Genomic DNA, 14,908 nt, shown 5'->3' with positions numbered 1-14,908 from the left:
AATGGAGGACGGAATAAGGCTGTCCTCCCCAGAAACCTTTTGCAAAGGCTTTGGGAGTAGATCCAGGAGAGCTTCACTGAGATGTCCCTGGAGGATTTCTGCTCCATCCCCAGACACGTTAACAGACTTTTCCAGTAGCTGTACTGGCTGCAAATGCATCCCAAGTTTTCAGGGCAAATTAATCATTAAACACGCTTGCTTTTAAACCATGTACAATATTTACAAAGGTACATTCACCAGAGGGGCCTTCTCTGCCTTCAAGGTCCGTGAGCCCGCCTTGAGAGGGTTGGGAGGGTCCTGGCTTCAGGGTGATAAACAGTTCCTGGCTGTTCGGGAAAACGTTTTCTCCGTTTCCTTGCTGTTCGCTAACTTCAACATCCTCCTCTTCCTCATTCCCTAAATCTGCATCCCTGTTGCATGAGAGTCCATTGACAGAGTCAAAGCACAGGGGTGGAGTAGTTGTAGGGGCACCCCCTAGAATGGCATGCAACTCATCATAGAAGCGGCATGTCTGGGGCTCTGCCCCGGAGCGGCCGTTTGCCTCTCTGTTTTTTTGGTAGGCTTGCCTGAGCTCCTTAAGTTTCACATGCCACTGCTGCGGGTCCCTGTTAAGGCCTTTGTCCTTCATGCCCTTTGAGATTTTTTTCAAATATTCTGGCATTTCATCTTTTGGAACAGAGTTCGGATAGCACGGATTCATCTCCCCATACAGCAATCAGCTCCAGTACCGCCTGTTCGGGCCATGCTGGAGCTCTTTTGCAATTCTGGGACTCCATGGTTGCCTGTGCTGATGAGCTTCGCATGGTCACTTGTGCTGATCAGCTCCCCATGCTGGGCAAACAGGAAATGAAATTCAAAGGTTTGCAGGGCTTTTCCTGTCTACCTGGCCAGTGCATCTGAGTTGAGAGCGCTGTCCAGAGCGGTCACAATGGAGCACTCTGGGATAGCTCCCGGAGGCCAATACCGTTGAATTGCGTCCAAATTCAACCCAGCAGGGTCGATTTCAGTGCTAGTCCCCTTGTCGAGTAGGAGTACCAAAATTGATTTTAAGAGCCCTTTAAGTTGACAAAAATGGCTGCATCCTGTGGATGGGTGCAGGGTAAAATCGATCTAATGCTGCTAAATTCAACCTAAACTCGTAGTGTAGACCAAGCCTCTGTCTAATGCAGTGTTACTCCCTGTGAAGCTCCGTTGCTTCTGGAATCACATTTTTGGATTGAATTAGAGCTTTACACTGAGATGCGTGTTCAGGCCCTACGCATCCATGTGGAAAGAAAGGCAAAGGGCACAAAACCTCTTCGGTAGATGTCACAGTCTCAGTTACTGCCTCATTGTTGGCTCATGACCAAGGGGAAGCTGAAGAACTGCATGCAGGGAGCCCAGCACTGGGTCACAAGTGGGTACGAATCAGACACTACCTGCTTTGTGGCAGAGGGTGATGGGTATAGAATATATGAAATTTGCTTTGTCTACTTATTGGCCAGCCGAGGGCGCTCCAAGACAGGCAATCATCAGCCAGTTTAGGTCCAGACTGGAGAGCCCATAAAATGGGGAGTGAATGTGAAGATGCAGCCTGTGTATGTACAGCATTCGCAGCCCCTCGTGAGTGGGCTGGGGAATGGAACGTATGTCTCCGACATGGCAGCACAGGCTCCTTACCCCCCGGTGGAAGATCCAGCTTCTTGGGAGTAAGAGACCAGGACAGGGAATGGAACCTGGGTGTTCTGCATAGCAGAGCAGAATACCAGCTTCAGAGAGTGCTGGGTCAAACCACTGCAGCACTCCCAGCCCCCAGCTAGCAAGAGCCTGGGACAAGGAATGGAACTGGGTTTTCTTGCATGCTTCTGAGCATAAATACCCTCTTTCGAAAAGGGAAGGGGGACATCTTGTTGAATCGTGTCAAAACCTTAAAGATTTAAGTAGACACCCCTTGTGGAAATGCAGGTGGCAGCGAGAAGAGAATCAGAAGAGGGTGAAGGCGCATACCGAGGTTTCACATCAATCCTGACCCACAGAACTGCCTCCTATTCCAGGCCTGGCCTTCCTCCCAGCTCTGCTAAAGCTCTCAGCCCTGCCCTGCAGCCCCAGATGCAGCTAGTGACTCCTCTTAACATAATGGGGCTGTGTCTTCCAAATTCAGAGACAAGTCCAAGCCTTTCACTGAGGGCTTGGCTATACTACAGGTTATAGCAGTATAACGTATGTCACTCAGGGGTGTGAAGTAAGTTATACTGACCTAAGTGCCAGTGCGGACAGCACTATGTTGGTGGGAGAGCTTCTCTTGCTGACGTAGCTACCAACTCTCACGGACGTGGTTTTATTATGCCAAGGGGAGCATTCGCCCATTGGCAGAGAGCATCTTCAGCAGACTTGCTGCAGCAGCACAACTGCATCAGTGCAGCTGTGCCGCTGTAGTACGTCTAGTGCAGACTAGCCCTGAGGAAAAGGCTGGTATGCTAAGGATCAACACCTTCCTCTCCCCTCCTTTGGTACTAGATCCTGCCCCACCTGAGAGCACGGCCCCTGCTCCAGCTAGAATTGGTAGCATCACAAACAGTGAGGGGAGGATGGAGAAAGGGAACGAAGCAGTTGCCTCTCTCGCCCAACTGAGGACACAGCAGTCAACCCCCAACTACAGCTGACCCAGGACAAGGGGAGGTCTAGCAGGGTAACACCCATGGACCAGATGAGGAGCTCCTGCTTTACTCTACAGCACCTCTTAGAGAGAACGTCTCGGCGTTCACCTGCAGGTGCGCTGCCTCCTGTTTCTCTCCCCAGACCCCTGAGTAAAGTGCACAAATATGGCCTAAGATGTCAGAGCACAGAGCAAGTCCCTTCTGCCCATCATAGTGTGGGTGCTGAAAGGTCTTAAACACTAGGTGTGCACTTTTGCCTGTTTTCTAGGATTTCCCTGGACTCTTCCTCATCTTCACCTTAGATAGCACCACTCAGTTGAACGGAACTGGGCCAGCTGGGCCTAAATATTGGTGGGGGTAAGAGGAACCCTACATTTGACTCAGGCTCCAGTGCAGGCAGAGCTGGGTCAGATGGCAGTTGGTGGGGAAAGCCCCCCGCTCACTCTGAGAGACTGGAATCAGAGCCATCTCTTGGGTAGGGTGAATTGGGGCAACCGCTCTGGGCTTTGCACTTTGGGGGGCTCCGTACTTTGACATCATGGTGTCAGATGCAACACTTCGCACACACCCAGCAGAGTGTGTGTGTGTTGCTCAGGGGGGTTGGGGATCCCAGGGGCCATCCATGGGGGAGATCATGGCAGTGGTTCTTGGGTTCGCCCCACAGCACTGGAGCCAGCAGCAATTGTCCCTGCATGGGCCCTAGGGCCAGTTGTCTGGGAGATTGCAGGGGGGCGGGGGCGGGAGGGGGAGGGATGTGGTGGGTGGGATCAGAGACAGGAGGTGGCGCCAGAGGAGCGAGGGGTGAGTGCAGGGGTGGGGGAAGCACAGCTGGGACCTCCCAGCTGCATCTCACAGGGGTCAGTGCTGCCTTCCTGGGGTCCCCAGCCCAGGCTGCAGGGTCACAGGAAGGCCCCAGCTCAGGGAGCCTGTGAGAGGCCCCTTCATGGCTGGTTATTTCTGTGTGAGGCAGGGGGCTGGTCTGGCCCACCAGGCCCTGGCCCATGAGCTCCCCGCAGGGGTACAGAATGGCTCGGGAACTGGCCCCCACCTAGAGGGTCCATGCACAGCTCAGTCCTGGAGCACGGCTGCCTTACGGTGAGGTTTTTTTTAAATTATATTAACTTCATTATAATTATACATCAGAACTACAATATAACAACATTATAATTGTACAGCTGGGCACTATCAATATTTAACCTGCAGCTGCCCTTGAAGTTCACTGTAACCAGATTTCACCTGTATAAAAAATGTTAAGGGACCCATAGAGGCTGATTTGTGCCAGGCCCCACAGCCCTCTAGGGATGGCCCTGACTGGAACTAAGGCTCCCACAGACAGCTGGGACACAGGGCAAACACAGCTGGAAGCCCAATATTTGTGCTGAAAACACTAAAGTGAACAAAAAGCGTTGGGCCCCAAGTGCCTGCCTGTAGCCCAGAGCACGAATGGGGTACAGGAAACACAAGGCTACAGTGGGGCACTGCATGCTTGGGAGATCTGGTGGGCCCAGGAGCTGAGGACTTACCCTGATAAAAGGGGCCACTGCTGAAGGCCTCCTTCTGGCTAACTAGTATGTGGCCCTGCTGGCTAACAATGGAATGTTATGGAACTAAGAGACCAGCTGCCCCCATTACCCATCCAAGGGGTCCAAGCAGAGGTAGGGGCGCTATCCAGGGAGGCAGGTACACCGAGCTATGGCACAGACAGGACCCATCTAGAAGCAGACTTGCAGGGGTTGTGAAAAGGTATAGTGATAATCAAGATGGCCCATTTCAGACAGATGACAAGAGGTGCAATTATCACAAGTTTTTTTTCCTCCTACTTGGGGGCTAATTTAGCTACAACGAGTCAGGAAAAAGATCTTGGAGTTATCGTGGATAGTTCTCTGAAGATGTCCACGCAGTGTGCAGAGGCGGTCAAAAAAGCAAACAGGATGTTAGTAATCATTAAAAAGGGGATAGAGAATAAGACTGAGAATATATTATTGCCCTTATATAAATCCATGGTACGCCCACATCTCGAATACTGTGTACAGATGTGGTCTCCTCACCTCAAAAAAGATATTCTAGCACTAGAAAAGGTTCAGAAAAGAGCAACTAAAATGATTAGGGGTTTAGAGAGGGTCCCATATGAGGAAAGATTAAAGAGGCTAGGACTCTTCAGTTTGGAAAAGAGGAGACTAAGGGGGGACATGATAGAGGTATATAAAATCATGAGTGATGTTGAGAAAGTGGATAAGGAAAAGTTATTTACTTATTCCCATAATACAAGAACTAGGGGTCACCAAATGAAATTAATAGGCAGCAGGTTTAAAACAAATAAAAGGAAGTTCTTCTTCACGCAGCGCACAGTCAACTTGTGGAACTCCTTACCTGAGGTTGTGAAGGCTAGGACTATAACAATGTTTAAAAGGGGACTGGATAAATTCATGGTGGCTAAGTCCATAAATGGCTATTAGCCAGGATGGGTAAGAATGGTGTCCCTAGCCTCCGTTCGTCAGAGGATGGAGATGGATGGCAGGAGAGAGATCACTTGATCATTGCCTGTTAGGTTCACTCCCTCAGGGGCACCTGGCATTAGCCATTGTCGGTAGACAGATACTGGGCTAGATGGACCTTTGATCTGACCCGGTACGGCCTTTCTTATGTTCTTATGTACTGATAATTGCTCATCTTAATTAGCCCATAGAATTGATATGGCTACTTCCACCTTTTCATGTTCACTGTATGTATACATAGCTCCCTACTATATGTTCCAGTCTATGCATCCGATGAAGTGGGCTGTAGCCCACGAAAGCTTATGCTCAAATAAATTTGTTAGTCTCTAAGGTGCCACAAGTACTCCTGTTCTTTTTGCAGATACAGACTAAAACGGCTGCTACTCTCACCACTGGAGAACTAAATGAGGGCATACAGGTAGAGTTAGTGAGAAGGGATAGTGCTTGTGAAATGAGGGAAACCTTTATGGGATGGAGTGCTGAGATACAAGAGGGGATCTCCAACTGAGATGGAGACAGTGAACCTGAATCTGCCTCCATTTCTCCCCCAGTAGAGCCCTGCTCAATCTCCCACCCTCAACTTCCTCTGCCCTGCCTGTGAAGCAACACCTGCTGCATGAGTGAGGTAGGGGTGCAGGCCATACCATACCAACAGTGCAATCGCAAGGGCTTCCCAAAGGGGGCAGGTCCCTGAGGCCAGCACCTTCTCCTGAGATGGTTCCACCACCACCACCACCTCCCCTAGTTCTGAGTTTGACAAGGGGTGCTGCTTTCTCTTGGCAAACTCCCCACTCCAAGCCAGCACCTAGACTAACAGCTGTCAGATGGATGGGGGAGGATATGACAAGGAGGGTTTAGCCTGGTTTATAGTTGGTGGTGGAAGGGTGGGGAGAACCACAGGTCCCTCCCATACTCACTGCCCCCACCCTTGGCCTCACTCTGCCAGTTTAAGCAATTAGAGCACATTGGAAAGTCAGGGGGGTTGAAATAGTTACTGCCATAGATGGAGACAGAGAGTGAAGGCTCCCACTACCATCAGCAAACAGGACCCAGTTTGTACGGAGGGCCCTGGATAGCACAGCTTCAGGCTGCTGTGAGCTACCCCCTCCCTCCCCCAAATGCCAGGGAGGGCAAGTGAACTGTTTCTCCCATTAGATAGGAAAGTAGATAAGCCCCTCAGCCCACAAATGTCAATACTAGCTTCTGCAGCACATTACAAGCGTTGCAGGAGTAGGCAGGCATCGGCCACAGCTGCTTTCTCCCCATGGCAAGGCAGTGGAGCCTGTCTGGATCAGGGCAGTGCTGAGCCAGTCAGTGAGATAACCACACTGCCATCCATCCTTACAAGTCAGACCCCAGTGAGATGAATAGGAGCAATTCACATGCCAGCTCTATTGTTTCTGGCTTACTGCCAGCTGGAGTGGACACTACTGAGGCTGCCAGCCATTACACTGTGAAATGACTTGTTCCTTCCCAGTCAGGAGACACAGGCTGGGTTCTTTCAGAGAAGAGAGCTTACATGCTGGAAAATGCTGCAGAAAATCCTGCAATGATGATGCACAGAGGGGCTGGACTCAGAGACGGATGCCTGAGCTTCCCCAACAGTTGTGTCTCACTCAGTGGCAGCTCCAGCACTGGACACTTCTCACAGCAGTGCCTAGCTCACTGGGGAAGGAACGCAAGGGAGTATTAAAGAGCTCGGCACACTGTCCCTACCACATTCATCCTGCAGGAAGCCCACCCCCTGAGCTGTGGCCTGCCTGAGGGAGGCACTCCATTTCTGCCACACGCTACTTACTCACACACACCCCCCTCCCCCTCCAGTAATGACGGCACTGGGACACAATCCGCTGCCACATGTTTATTTCTATTCAGTGTTTGTTAAGGGACATGGAAAAGCTACAATGTCTCACAGGGATGTCAGCTGCCAGGAACTCCCTCCCATCTGGTCAAGCCACAGGCTGCCTGGTGCAAGAAGCGGCCTTCCCTCTCCTCTCCCCAGGCCAAGTGACCTCCCTATTGCAGCACTGCAAAGGAAGATGGGTGGAAGGGAGGGACAGACAGGCCATGGACTCTGATTGGCCTACCAGGCACATGGGCACAGCCAGCCAGACCCACCCACAAGCTCACACTGAGTTTTGCCCACTTATGAGGGTGGGAGGGCAGGCAAGAGGTGGAGACTAATAAAACCCTGCCTCTGGAAAAAGGCTCTATGCCAATCAGAATCCAGCAGGGTGGCAGCAGTTAGCAGCAGGAACAGTGAATGGGGGAGAGGAGTCATGGGTGAAGGGGCGAGGGGTGAGCTCTCTTATAGTTTCTTTATTTCTCCTTCCTTCCCCTCCATGATGGTTTTCCCTTTTGGGATCTAGGGATCGGTTCAGTGTTTTGCGTTGATAATGTCCAGGAATTCAGGCTTGAGGGAGGCGCCACCAACGAGGAAGCCGTCTATGTCATGCTGGGAGGCCAGTTCCTTGCAGGTGCCACCAGTGACTGAACCTACAAAGATGGGCACGATTCCAAACAAGGGTTAGACACTCATGGTCAACACTGTGGGTGGGATGGGGAAAGGGACTGGTTATAGGTAAAAGCTCTGGTATCCTATCTATAGGCACCAGGCTGAGTGGCTAGTTCACTGCTGCCCCCCCCGCTTTACCCAAAAGAGGGGTCCTGCAGATCAGAACAAGAATGGGGGGGGCAGGGAGTGGGGAAGGGAAGCATTTCCCTATATTACAATTCAATGGAAAGCTGGTTGGGATATTGAGGAGTCCCTCAAAGAATGGGGGGGAGAGGGGGCAGTTAATGATATTAGCAGGACTCGGTGTGCACTTATATGTAATAATATAATAGGGGGGAGGGATAGCTCAGTGGTTTGAGCATTGGCCTGCTAAACCCAGGGTTGTGAGTTCAATCCTTGAGGGGGCCACTTAGGGATCTGGGGCAAAAATTGGTCCTGCTAGTGAAGGCAGGGGGCTGGACTTGATGACCTTCCAAGGTCCCTTCCAGTTCTAGGAGAGTGGTATATCTCCAGTTATTACCTTATTACCTATCCCCACCAAGCTTGACTGCACTTTTCATCCATAGATCTCAAGCGCTTTCAGAGGCAACACATTTTCATTACCCCCATTGTGCACATGGGGAAGCTGAGGCATGGGGTGAAGTGACCTGCCCAAGGTGACCCAACAGGCCAGTGGCAGAGCGAGGAACTGAACCCAGGTCTCCTGAGTCCCAGACCCTCTTTCTACTAGGCCACACTACCTCAAGCAGCACAGTGGCCCCACTGGCCTGGCAGAGAACAAGAGAATAGCTGTACAAGTGAAAGGACAAAAGGCAGAAGCGAGCAGGGGAAGAGGGGGGAATGACCAATGTTATGCCCTCAAAAGGTGCCGGGGCTGTTTACCTCCATAGATAATCCGAGTGGACTGAGCAACAGCTTCAGACACATGACTTTTTAGCCACCCCCTCAGCTTCTCATGAATTTCCTGAGCCTGTAATGAAACCAGAGCTGCATTACTGGAACACCAACCCAATCGAGGGAAGAGTGGTTTTTGGTCAGAGACCTCTGAAAGGGGATGAGAGAGATGGACACCTGGCTCCTTAACCCTGTTCGTACCTGCTGGGGAGTTGCAGTTTTACCAGTTCCAATAGCCCAAACTGGCTCATAGGCAAGAACCACCTTGCTCCAGTCCTTCACGTTATCTGGGGTGGGGAGAAGGAAGCAAGTGTTATTTGGGAGAGGAGACACTGCCCCACCTACTGGGGAGGGCAGAGCAGGGAGGCTATCCAGCACATACAGAGCTGTCTGTTGTTGGAGAAGCAGTTGGGTGTTCAGACACATGATGCTGTTCACACAGGCTCCCAAACAAGCGCACACAAAGCCAGCTCTGTTGTCCTCCTGGAATAAGTTACCAAGGAAGAATAATATACTTCCCAGGATCTTACGTGTGGGGTCCCTCCAAAGCAGAGGGAAAAGCGACAGGAAAAAAAATATTCTTCCCCTGGGAACCAAAGGGAAAACCCCCACCACTCTTACCAGCAATCACTTTGGTCTGTTCAAAAACCACCTTCTCTGTGATGCCAGCTTCTCTCTCATCCAGTTTCTCTCCAATGCAGGCGATGACACCAAGACCCTCAGCCAGGGCATGGGCCACCTTCTGCCCAATCAGCTGGAAGGAGGGAGGGGACGAGTTAGCCAGACACTCACAGGCCCACCCTGGAGCTCAGTCCCCCACCATGGGAATGTTAAAGCTGGTTTTTCCCTAAATCCCAAAGCGGCCCACCTCATCAGACTCCCCAAAAACATGTCTTCGCTCTGAGTGGCCCAGGATCACCCAGGTGGCTCCGATGTCCTTTATCATCGCTGGGCTGGAAGGGGAGAAAAGAGCGAGATTAGGGCCTTGTGCCTGTCCTGGGAAGAGCCCCTAAGGACTCTAGGTTCATTCAGCTCCATCACCCCATGGTGGGCTCACCTGATCTCTCCCGTGAAAGCTCCCTTTGGCACCTTATAACAGTTTTGTGCTGCAACCGCAATCTTTGCATCAAGCTTCTGACGGGTGAAATCAAGGTAAATGGAGGGGGCTCCGCAAATAACCTCTGGAGGGCAAGAAAGGGCATTAACCTCATGGGGGTGGAGCAGATGTCACACCTGATCCTCTCCCAACTGCTGAATCCTCTCTTCCCCCCACTCCATCCCCGATCCATCCCAAGTGCTCTGCCAAGCGGTAGGAACCCTTCCAAAAAAAATCACCTTCCTGAAACTTGGGGACCCACCGATAGAGCAGGGACATTTCCACTCTAGTTTAAGCTTCTCTTAAGGGACCCATGGTGAGTATCATCAGAGGAAACTCAGTTCATTGTTGGTATAGACTAGAGGGGAGGGCACAGCTCTGGGGTTCTACACCACAGCACAAAAGCAGAGCAAGGACCCCATGGAACTTTCAGACTGAGAAACTGGACATGGATTCTGTTCTTGGAGCGAATTTAGACTATCTGGGAGTTAGAGCGGAGCAGCAAGTTAACTGAGATTGTAACTGAGTAGGGCGCAGGGTAGGCCAATACAATTCTGTGGACTGCAGACCCAGAGGCCAATTCCACCTCACATGATCTACTCAGCTCTGGGCTCCTCACTCCCAGAGAAGAGCCACAGAAATGCTCAGGGGGCTGCAAAGATTAAGCCTTAGGCTGTGTCTACACTGCAGACGTTATAGCAGCACAGCTGCGCCACTGTAAGGTCTCCTGTGTAGCCGCTCTATTGCTTCTGTTGGTGAAAATTGTGTCAATCAGGAGTGAGGTTTTTTTCACACCACCGACTGACAAGTTTTTGCAACAAGCGTGCTAGTTTAGACAAAGCCTTAGGGCAGCAGTCACCAAACTTTTCAGGGTCATGCCCCCCTCCTTACCCTGCCTGCATTCTCTGTGCCCCAGAGCCAGGGCTCATGGGGGGACAGGAGGAATGTGGGCAGGGGTAAGGGAACTGAGGCCAGGGCCACAGCTGGGCCATGGTTGGCGCTGAGAGCAGAGTGCAGCAGGGTGGCACTCCTTCCCCACCCCCCATGGGGGCTTACCCAAGCCCTGCTGCCCCCTACCCCCAAACGTTCCTCTGTGACTCCCTAGGGGGGCACGCGCCACAGTCTGGGGACCTCTGCCTTGGGGTAGATTCAAAGAGCTAAATCTACCAAGCTCATAAAACCCACTACTGGGTTGTGTGTGCACATGAGAAATGCACAGAGTATCTGAGAAGGCAAGAGACACAGTGAAGAGGGGGATTGTTCAGGAGGAGCCCTGATAGAGACCAACTAGGGGGACAAGGGACAGTTGCTCAGGAGCTATTCCCTAGCACTGAGGGGTCTGGGAGCCTGGGGGTAATCTCCCCATCAAAAGGGCTTGGAATGCCACTAAGGTCACCAAGAACTAGGGCCCCAGCATATTGGCCCCTAGGGAATAGATTAGAGGGAACCTTGTTAGGCTGCTTCACCACTTATAATTATAGGAGGTATCCACCATGGTCATGTGACAAGTTATGAGGAAATCAGCCTGGGAGCTCCCTAGGCATCAACTGAGGGCTTGTCTACACTACAGGGGCTACAGTGCTGCTGTGGCTCCATAGCTTAGATGCTTCTTAAAGTGATGGAAGAGTTTCTCCCATCGCTGTAGTTAATCCACCTCCCTGAGCAGCAGTAGCTATGTCAAAAGAAGCATTCTTCTGTTGACCTACAGCTACACTAGGGGGTTAGGTCCTCATAGCTACAGTTCCCAGTGGTATTACACTGCTGAGCAACCGTAGCTAGGTCAATTTAATTCTAAGTGTAACCCTCAGACACACTCAGTTCTGGGCATCGTCTGCACCCATCCTACGCAGCTTGCCTGCCTTGGGCATGGCCGAGATAAGGAAGGGAGGAGACAAAAGTGATGCTGCCAAGTGAAGGAAAAACATGCAGAGATCAGGTGCAAACCAAGGCTACTGCTTCCATTGAGCAGGTCTGGTCACGTCCACTAAATGTACAGGCTTCCAAGCCCCATTTCAGGCAGCTTAATCTCTAAAGCCCTAGGGACCTGGATGCAGTGACCACATCATAAGAGCCTTTATAAACACACTCTAGGGTCCTGCCATTCTATCTGTGCATTGGGACTAGATGAGAGACCCCCTCCTGGAGGGAGACTTTGCAGTCTAACTAGTGGCCTCCATTTGGAAGCATACAGAACATTTTTAAGTCAAGAGGTTTATTTAGTTTGTTCATTTAGCTGGTTAATGATTACGTGGGAAGAATTGTTGCATACTTGGTATGTGTGTGTTACTGAAGCTTTACCCTCTCTGCAGCAGGGAGCATTGTGACAGCAACGGGGAGGAAGCCTGCAGCTGCCTAGTCTTGCCTCCCCAGAAGGGGCCACTGTTGTAGCTACTGGTACTCTCCCCTGCACATAATAATTATCCCATGACCTGGAGCTAAGCAAGGATGATGTGTGTGGGAGGAGGGGCACAGAGGGGCTGCCACCAGCACCTCTCCTCTCCAAGGCCAACCCCTTGATCTTTAGTAGCCAAGGGAGATCTGGTTTCCAAAACCAAGTACAGTAGCTGGTATTTTTATCCCAGTCACCAACGGATATATTTAGGTCTCAGCCTCCTGAGAGACCTTTGACATTTCTTCAGAGCACTTCCCCCAAAATAGCAGTTCCCCCTCCCCCCTGCAGGAGGCTCCTAGCCCTTTCTGAGGAGATGGGCAGCAGAAGATCCAGAGGCAGAGGATATTTCAATGGTGGCGGTGGCCAAAGAACAGCAAGGAGATGATGGTGGAAGAGACCAGCTATGCTGCTGCTGGAGGACACAGATACCAGCTGAAGCTGCCACAAAGGGAAGTTGGTGAACAGGAGCTCCAGCTGCAGAAGTACAAACTCTGGGGCAAGGAGAGATAACAAGGGCCTGGTCTGTCCAAACAAAAAGTTACACCAGCTAAAATAAAGGTGTGATTTTACACTGATTTTTAGTTAAACGAGTGTGTATCTCATGTCAGTTTCAGTTACAATTTAAGGAGTCATGTTAAGCCTAGTTTAACTCAACTTGTGCAGTGCCCTTTCTTTTTCACCAGTTTTTAAACCTACAAGTTAAACCAGTGCAACTTGTGTGTTTAGACAAGCCCAATGGGAGACTAAGCCACCAGAAAGGAGCTCAGGGTCCATCTCCTAGTACCTAGGTTCAGAGATGCCTAGAAGTCATCTCACCCAATGGCTGACTTGGAGGCCTACTACTTGGAACATTGCCAGCTAGGAGCTCCAGGGAATGGATAGAGGTGTCTTCCTCTGCTGTCTGGCTCAGTGGGGTGGAAGACCTCAGGTTACCCCCCTCCAGGTTCCAGCTGGGAATCTCAGGAGGAAGGATCTCAGGGCTTGTCACTTGCTCAGCCCCCCCAGTTAGGGAGTAGCCATAATGCACACAAACTTGACCTTTAATACTCACCGGTGGGGAGCAGAGCTGAGAGAAGAAGCATGGGGGGAGGGATAGCCCAGTGGTTTGAGCATTGGCCTGCTAAACCCAGGGTTGAGAGTTCAATCCTTGAGGGGGCAACTTAGGATCTGGGGCAAAATCAGTACTTGGTCCTGCTAGTGGAGGCAGGGGGCTGGACTTGATGACCCTTCGGGGTCCCTTCCAGCTCTATGAGACGGGTCTATCTCCATAGATTAGAAATGGTGACAGACCAAGCAGTGGGGAGCACAAAGGGACAAGTGAAGCTTGGGAGACTAGATGGAGGCAGCATGTGGGTGGGGGGTCACTTGCCAGGATTACCTGAGTATACCTCACTTAGTCACTTCCCCGCCATGGCGGGGGCCTCGGGGCACTGGCACACCCGTCCCTCCCATTCTCGGCATGTGGCATGCAATAGTCCCGTCTCCTGAGCGCTGTAACGTTTTGATCTCATTGTGGCGCTGGTGGCCCATGATACTCCGGAGGGCAGAGTACATCTGATGGGGCCCTGACTCGGGGAAGAGATGAAAGGGCTCTAACAAGGCCCCCACCCCACTGTCTGGGCTCCCCAAACAAACTCTTGTCCCCTTCCTGAGCGGCCTCCCTCCTTCCCTTGTGCCCCGGGAAGCAATCTGCACCCCATGGCCTCCCCCCGCGAGCAGCCACCTCTCCCCCTCCTTCCAGCGAGGCGGGGATCCCAGGCGGCAGCAGCCGCCGCATCCACATGACGCTTCCCCGCTCGGCAAGCGCAGGCGGCAGCAGCAGGAGGAAACGAGTCATTAGGTACGTGCGGGCGGGCACAACTCGGGGGGAGGGGAATGAGCGGGGACTGCGGGCAAACGAGACCCGCCGGGGGCTCCCCCAGCCCTGCCCTAGGCGTGCGTCGGCTTCTACCCTCCCCCCTCCGCCGGTAACAGCTCAGACGGCTCCACATGCGACTCCGCGTCCCTGGGCGGCCTGCAGGGCCACCCACTGCACCGTGGGGCTGCTACAGAACAGCCCCTGGTTACCCCGGTCCCCTAGCTCCCCCCACTGCGGTTAGCGGGTTAACTCAGCAGCCGCTTGTCCCCGCTCCTACAGCCTCAGCACCTCAGAGTCCGGGGTATCGGAGGGGTCGGGCAGGTGGGCGCTATGCTCAGGGCTGAGCCAGGCTCCCGCAACCTCCCTCACAGCTACCCACTAGGGCAGCCAATAGCAACGTCTACAGACCCCGGAACCACCCCATGGGGCCACTCTCCTCCCAGCCCACCTCCCACTCCACCCCCTCCCCTCACCAGTGTCCGCCGGGATCTTGCCGCTGTTTAGGGTGTGGATCAGCTCGCCTAGGCTCTTCTTATCCCCGTTCATCTTCCAGTTCCCCCCCACGCAGAACTTCCTTGGTGCCATGATGGGGACGGGTGCTGCTCTCTAGGCGCGGACCCGAAGGAGACTGAAAGGTCAGTGCGTCCGTGCGCGCAGCCCCCAGCTCAAGCCTCTTTATAGAGAAGCGCGCCGGAGACACGCCCACATCGGTCTGAACGTTCCACATGCTCCGCCCCTAGAAGCGTCTCCGCCTTGCACTTGCTCCACCTCGTGGAGTGACAACTAGCTCCACCCCTCCATGTGTCACCGTTCCGTTGGTAGCGCCTCAAAGGGGGGAGGTCGAAGCGGCAGCTGCGCTACCTTTACCCTCGCACCGACAGGGCGGAAGGGGCAGAGCAAGGCCACAATTGTCACTAGCCTCCATGACGCTAGTAGGGAGGGCACATAAATTCCACAGCTACCGAATTATCTTCAATACCTGGCACCAGCAAGGGTCACAGCTGCCAAACAGAACTTGCCAT

The 14,908-nt window shown here is 52.6% G+C and overlaps 1 protein-coding gene across 1 annotated transcript; it reads right to left on the bottom strand.

Annotated features, from left to right (window-relative positions):
- Positions 1 to 6,977: 6,977 nt before the first annotated feature.
- On the bottom strand, positions 6,978 to 14,566 carry TPI1 (triosephosphate isomerase 1). The gene is made up of 7 exons (XM_039519419.1): positions 14,360 to 14,566; positions 9,598 to 9,721; positions 9,409 to 9,493; positions 9,162 to 9,294; positions 8,742 to 8,827; positions 8,529 to 8,616; positions 6,978 to 7,627 (listed from the first exon to the last, which is right to left on the bottom strand). Exons 1-7 carry the CDS (start codon positions 14,469 to 14,471, stop codon positions 7,509 to 7,511), a joined length of 747 nt encoding a protein of 248 aa, XP_039375353.1. The 5' UTR covers positions 14,472 to 14,566; the 3' UTR covers positions 6,978 to 7,508.
- Between the last annotated feature and the right edge of the window lie 342 nt (positions 14,567 to 14,908).

The sequence above is a fragment of the Mauremys reevesii genome, linkage group 1 (assembly GCF_016161935.1).
Source record: "Mauremys reevesii isolate NIE-2019 linkage group 1, ASM1616193v1, whole genome shotgun sequence".
NCBI lineage: Eukaryota > Metazoa > Chordata > Testudines > Geoemydidae > Mauremys > Mauremys reevesii.
This window is presented reverse-complemented; position numbering and strand designations above follow the sequence as displayed.

Bases quoted from the DNA above. Each gene is read 5' to 3' on its own strand.
- TPI1 (XM_039519419.1), bottom strand. From the start codon at position 14,471: ATGGCACCAAGGAAGTTCTGCGTGGGGGGGAACTGGAAGATGAACGGG. The intron at 8,828-9,161 runs GTAAGAGTGGTG...TCCCCACCCCAG, and splicing joins ACAGACCAAAGTGATTGCTG to ATAACGTGAAGGACTGGAGC. The intron at 7,628-8,528 runs GTAAACAGCCCC...CCATCTTTGTAG, and splicing joins CACTCGGATTATCTATGGAG to GTTCAGTCACTGGTGGCACC.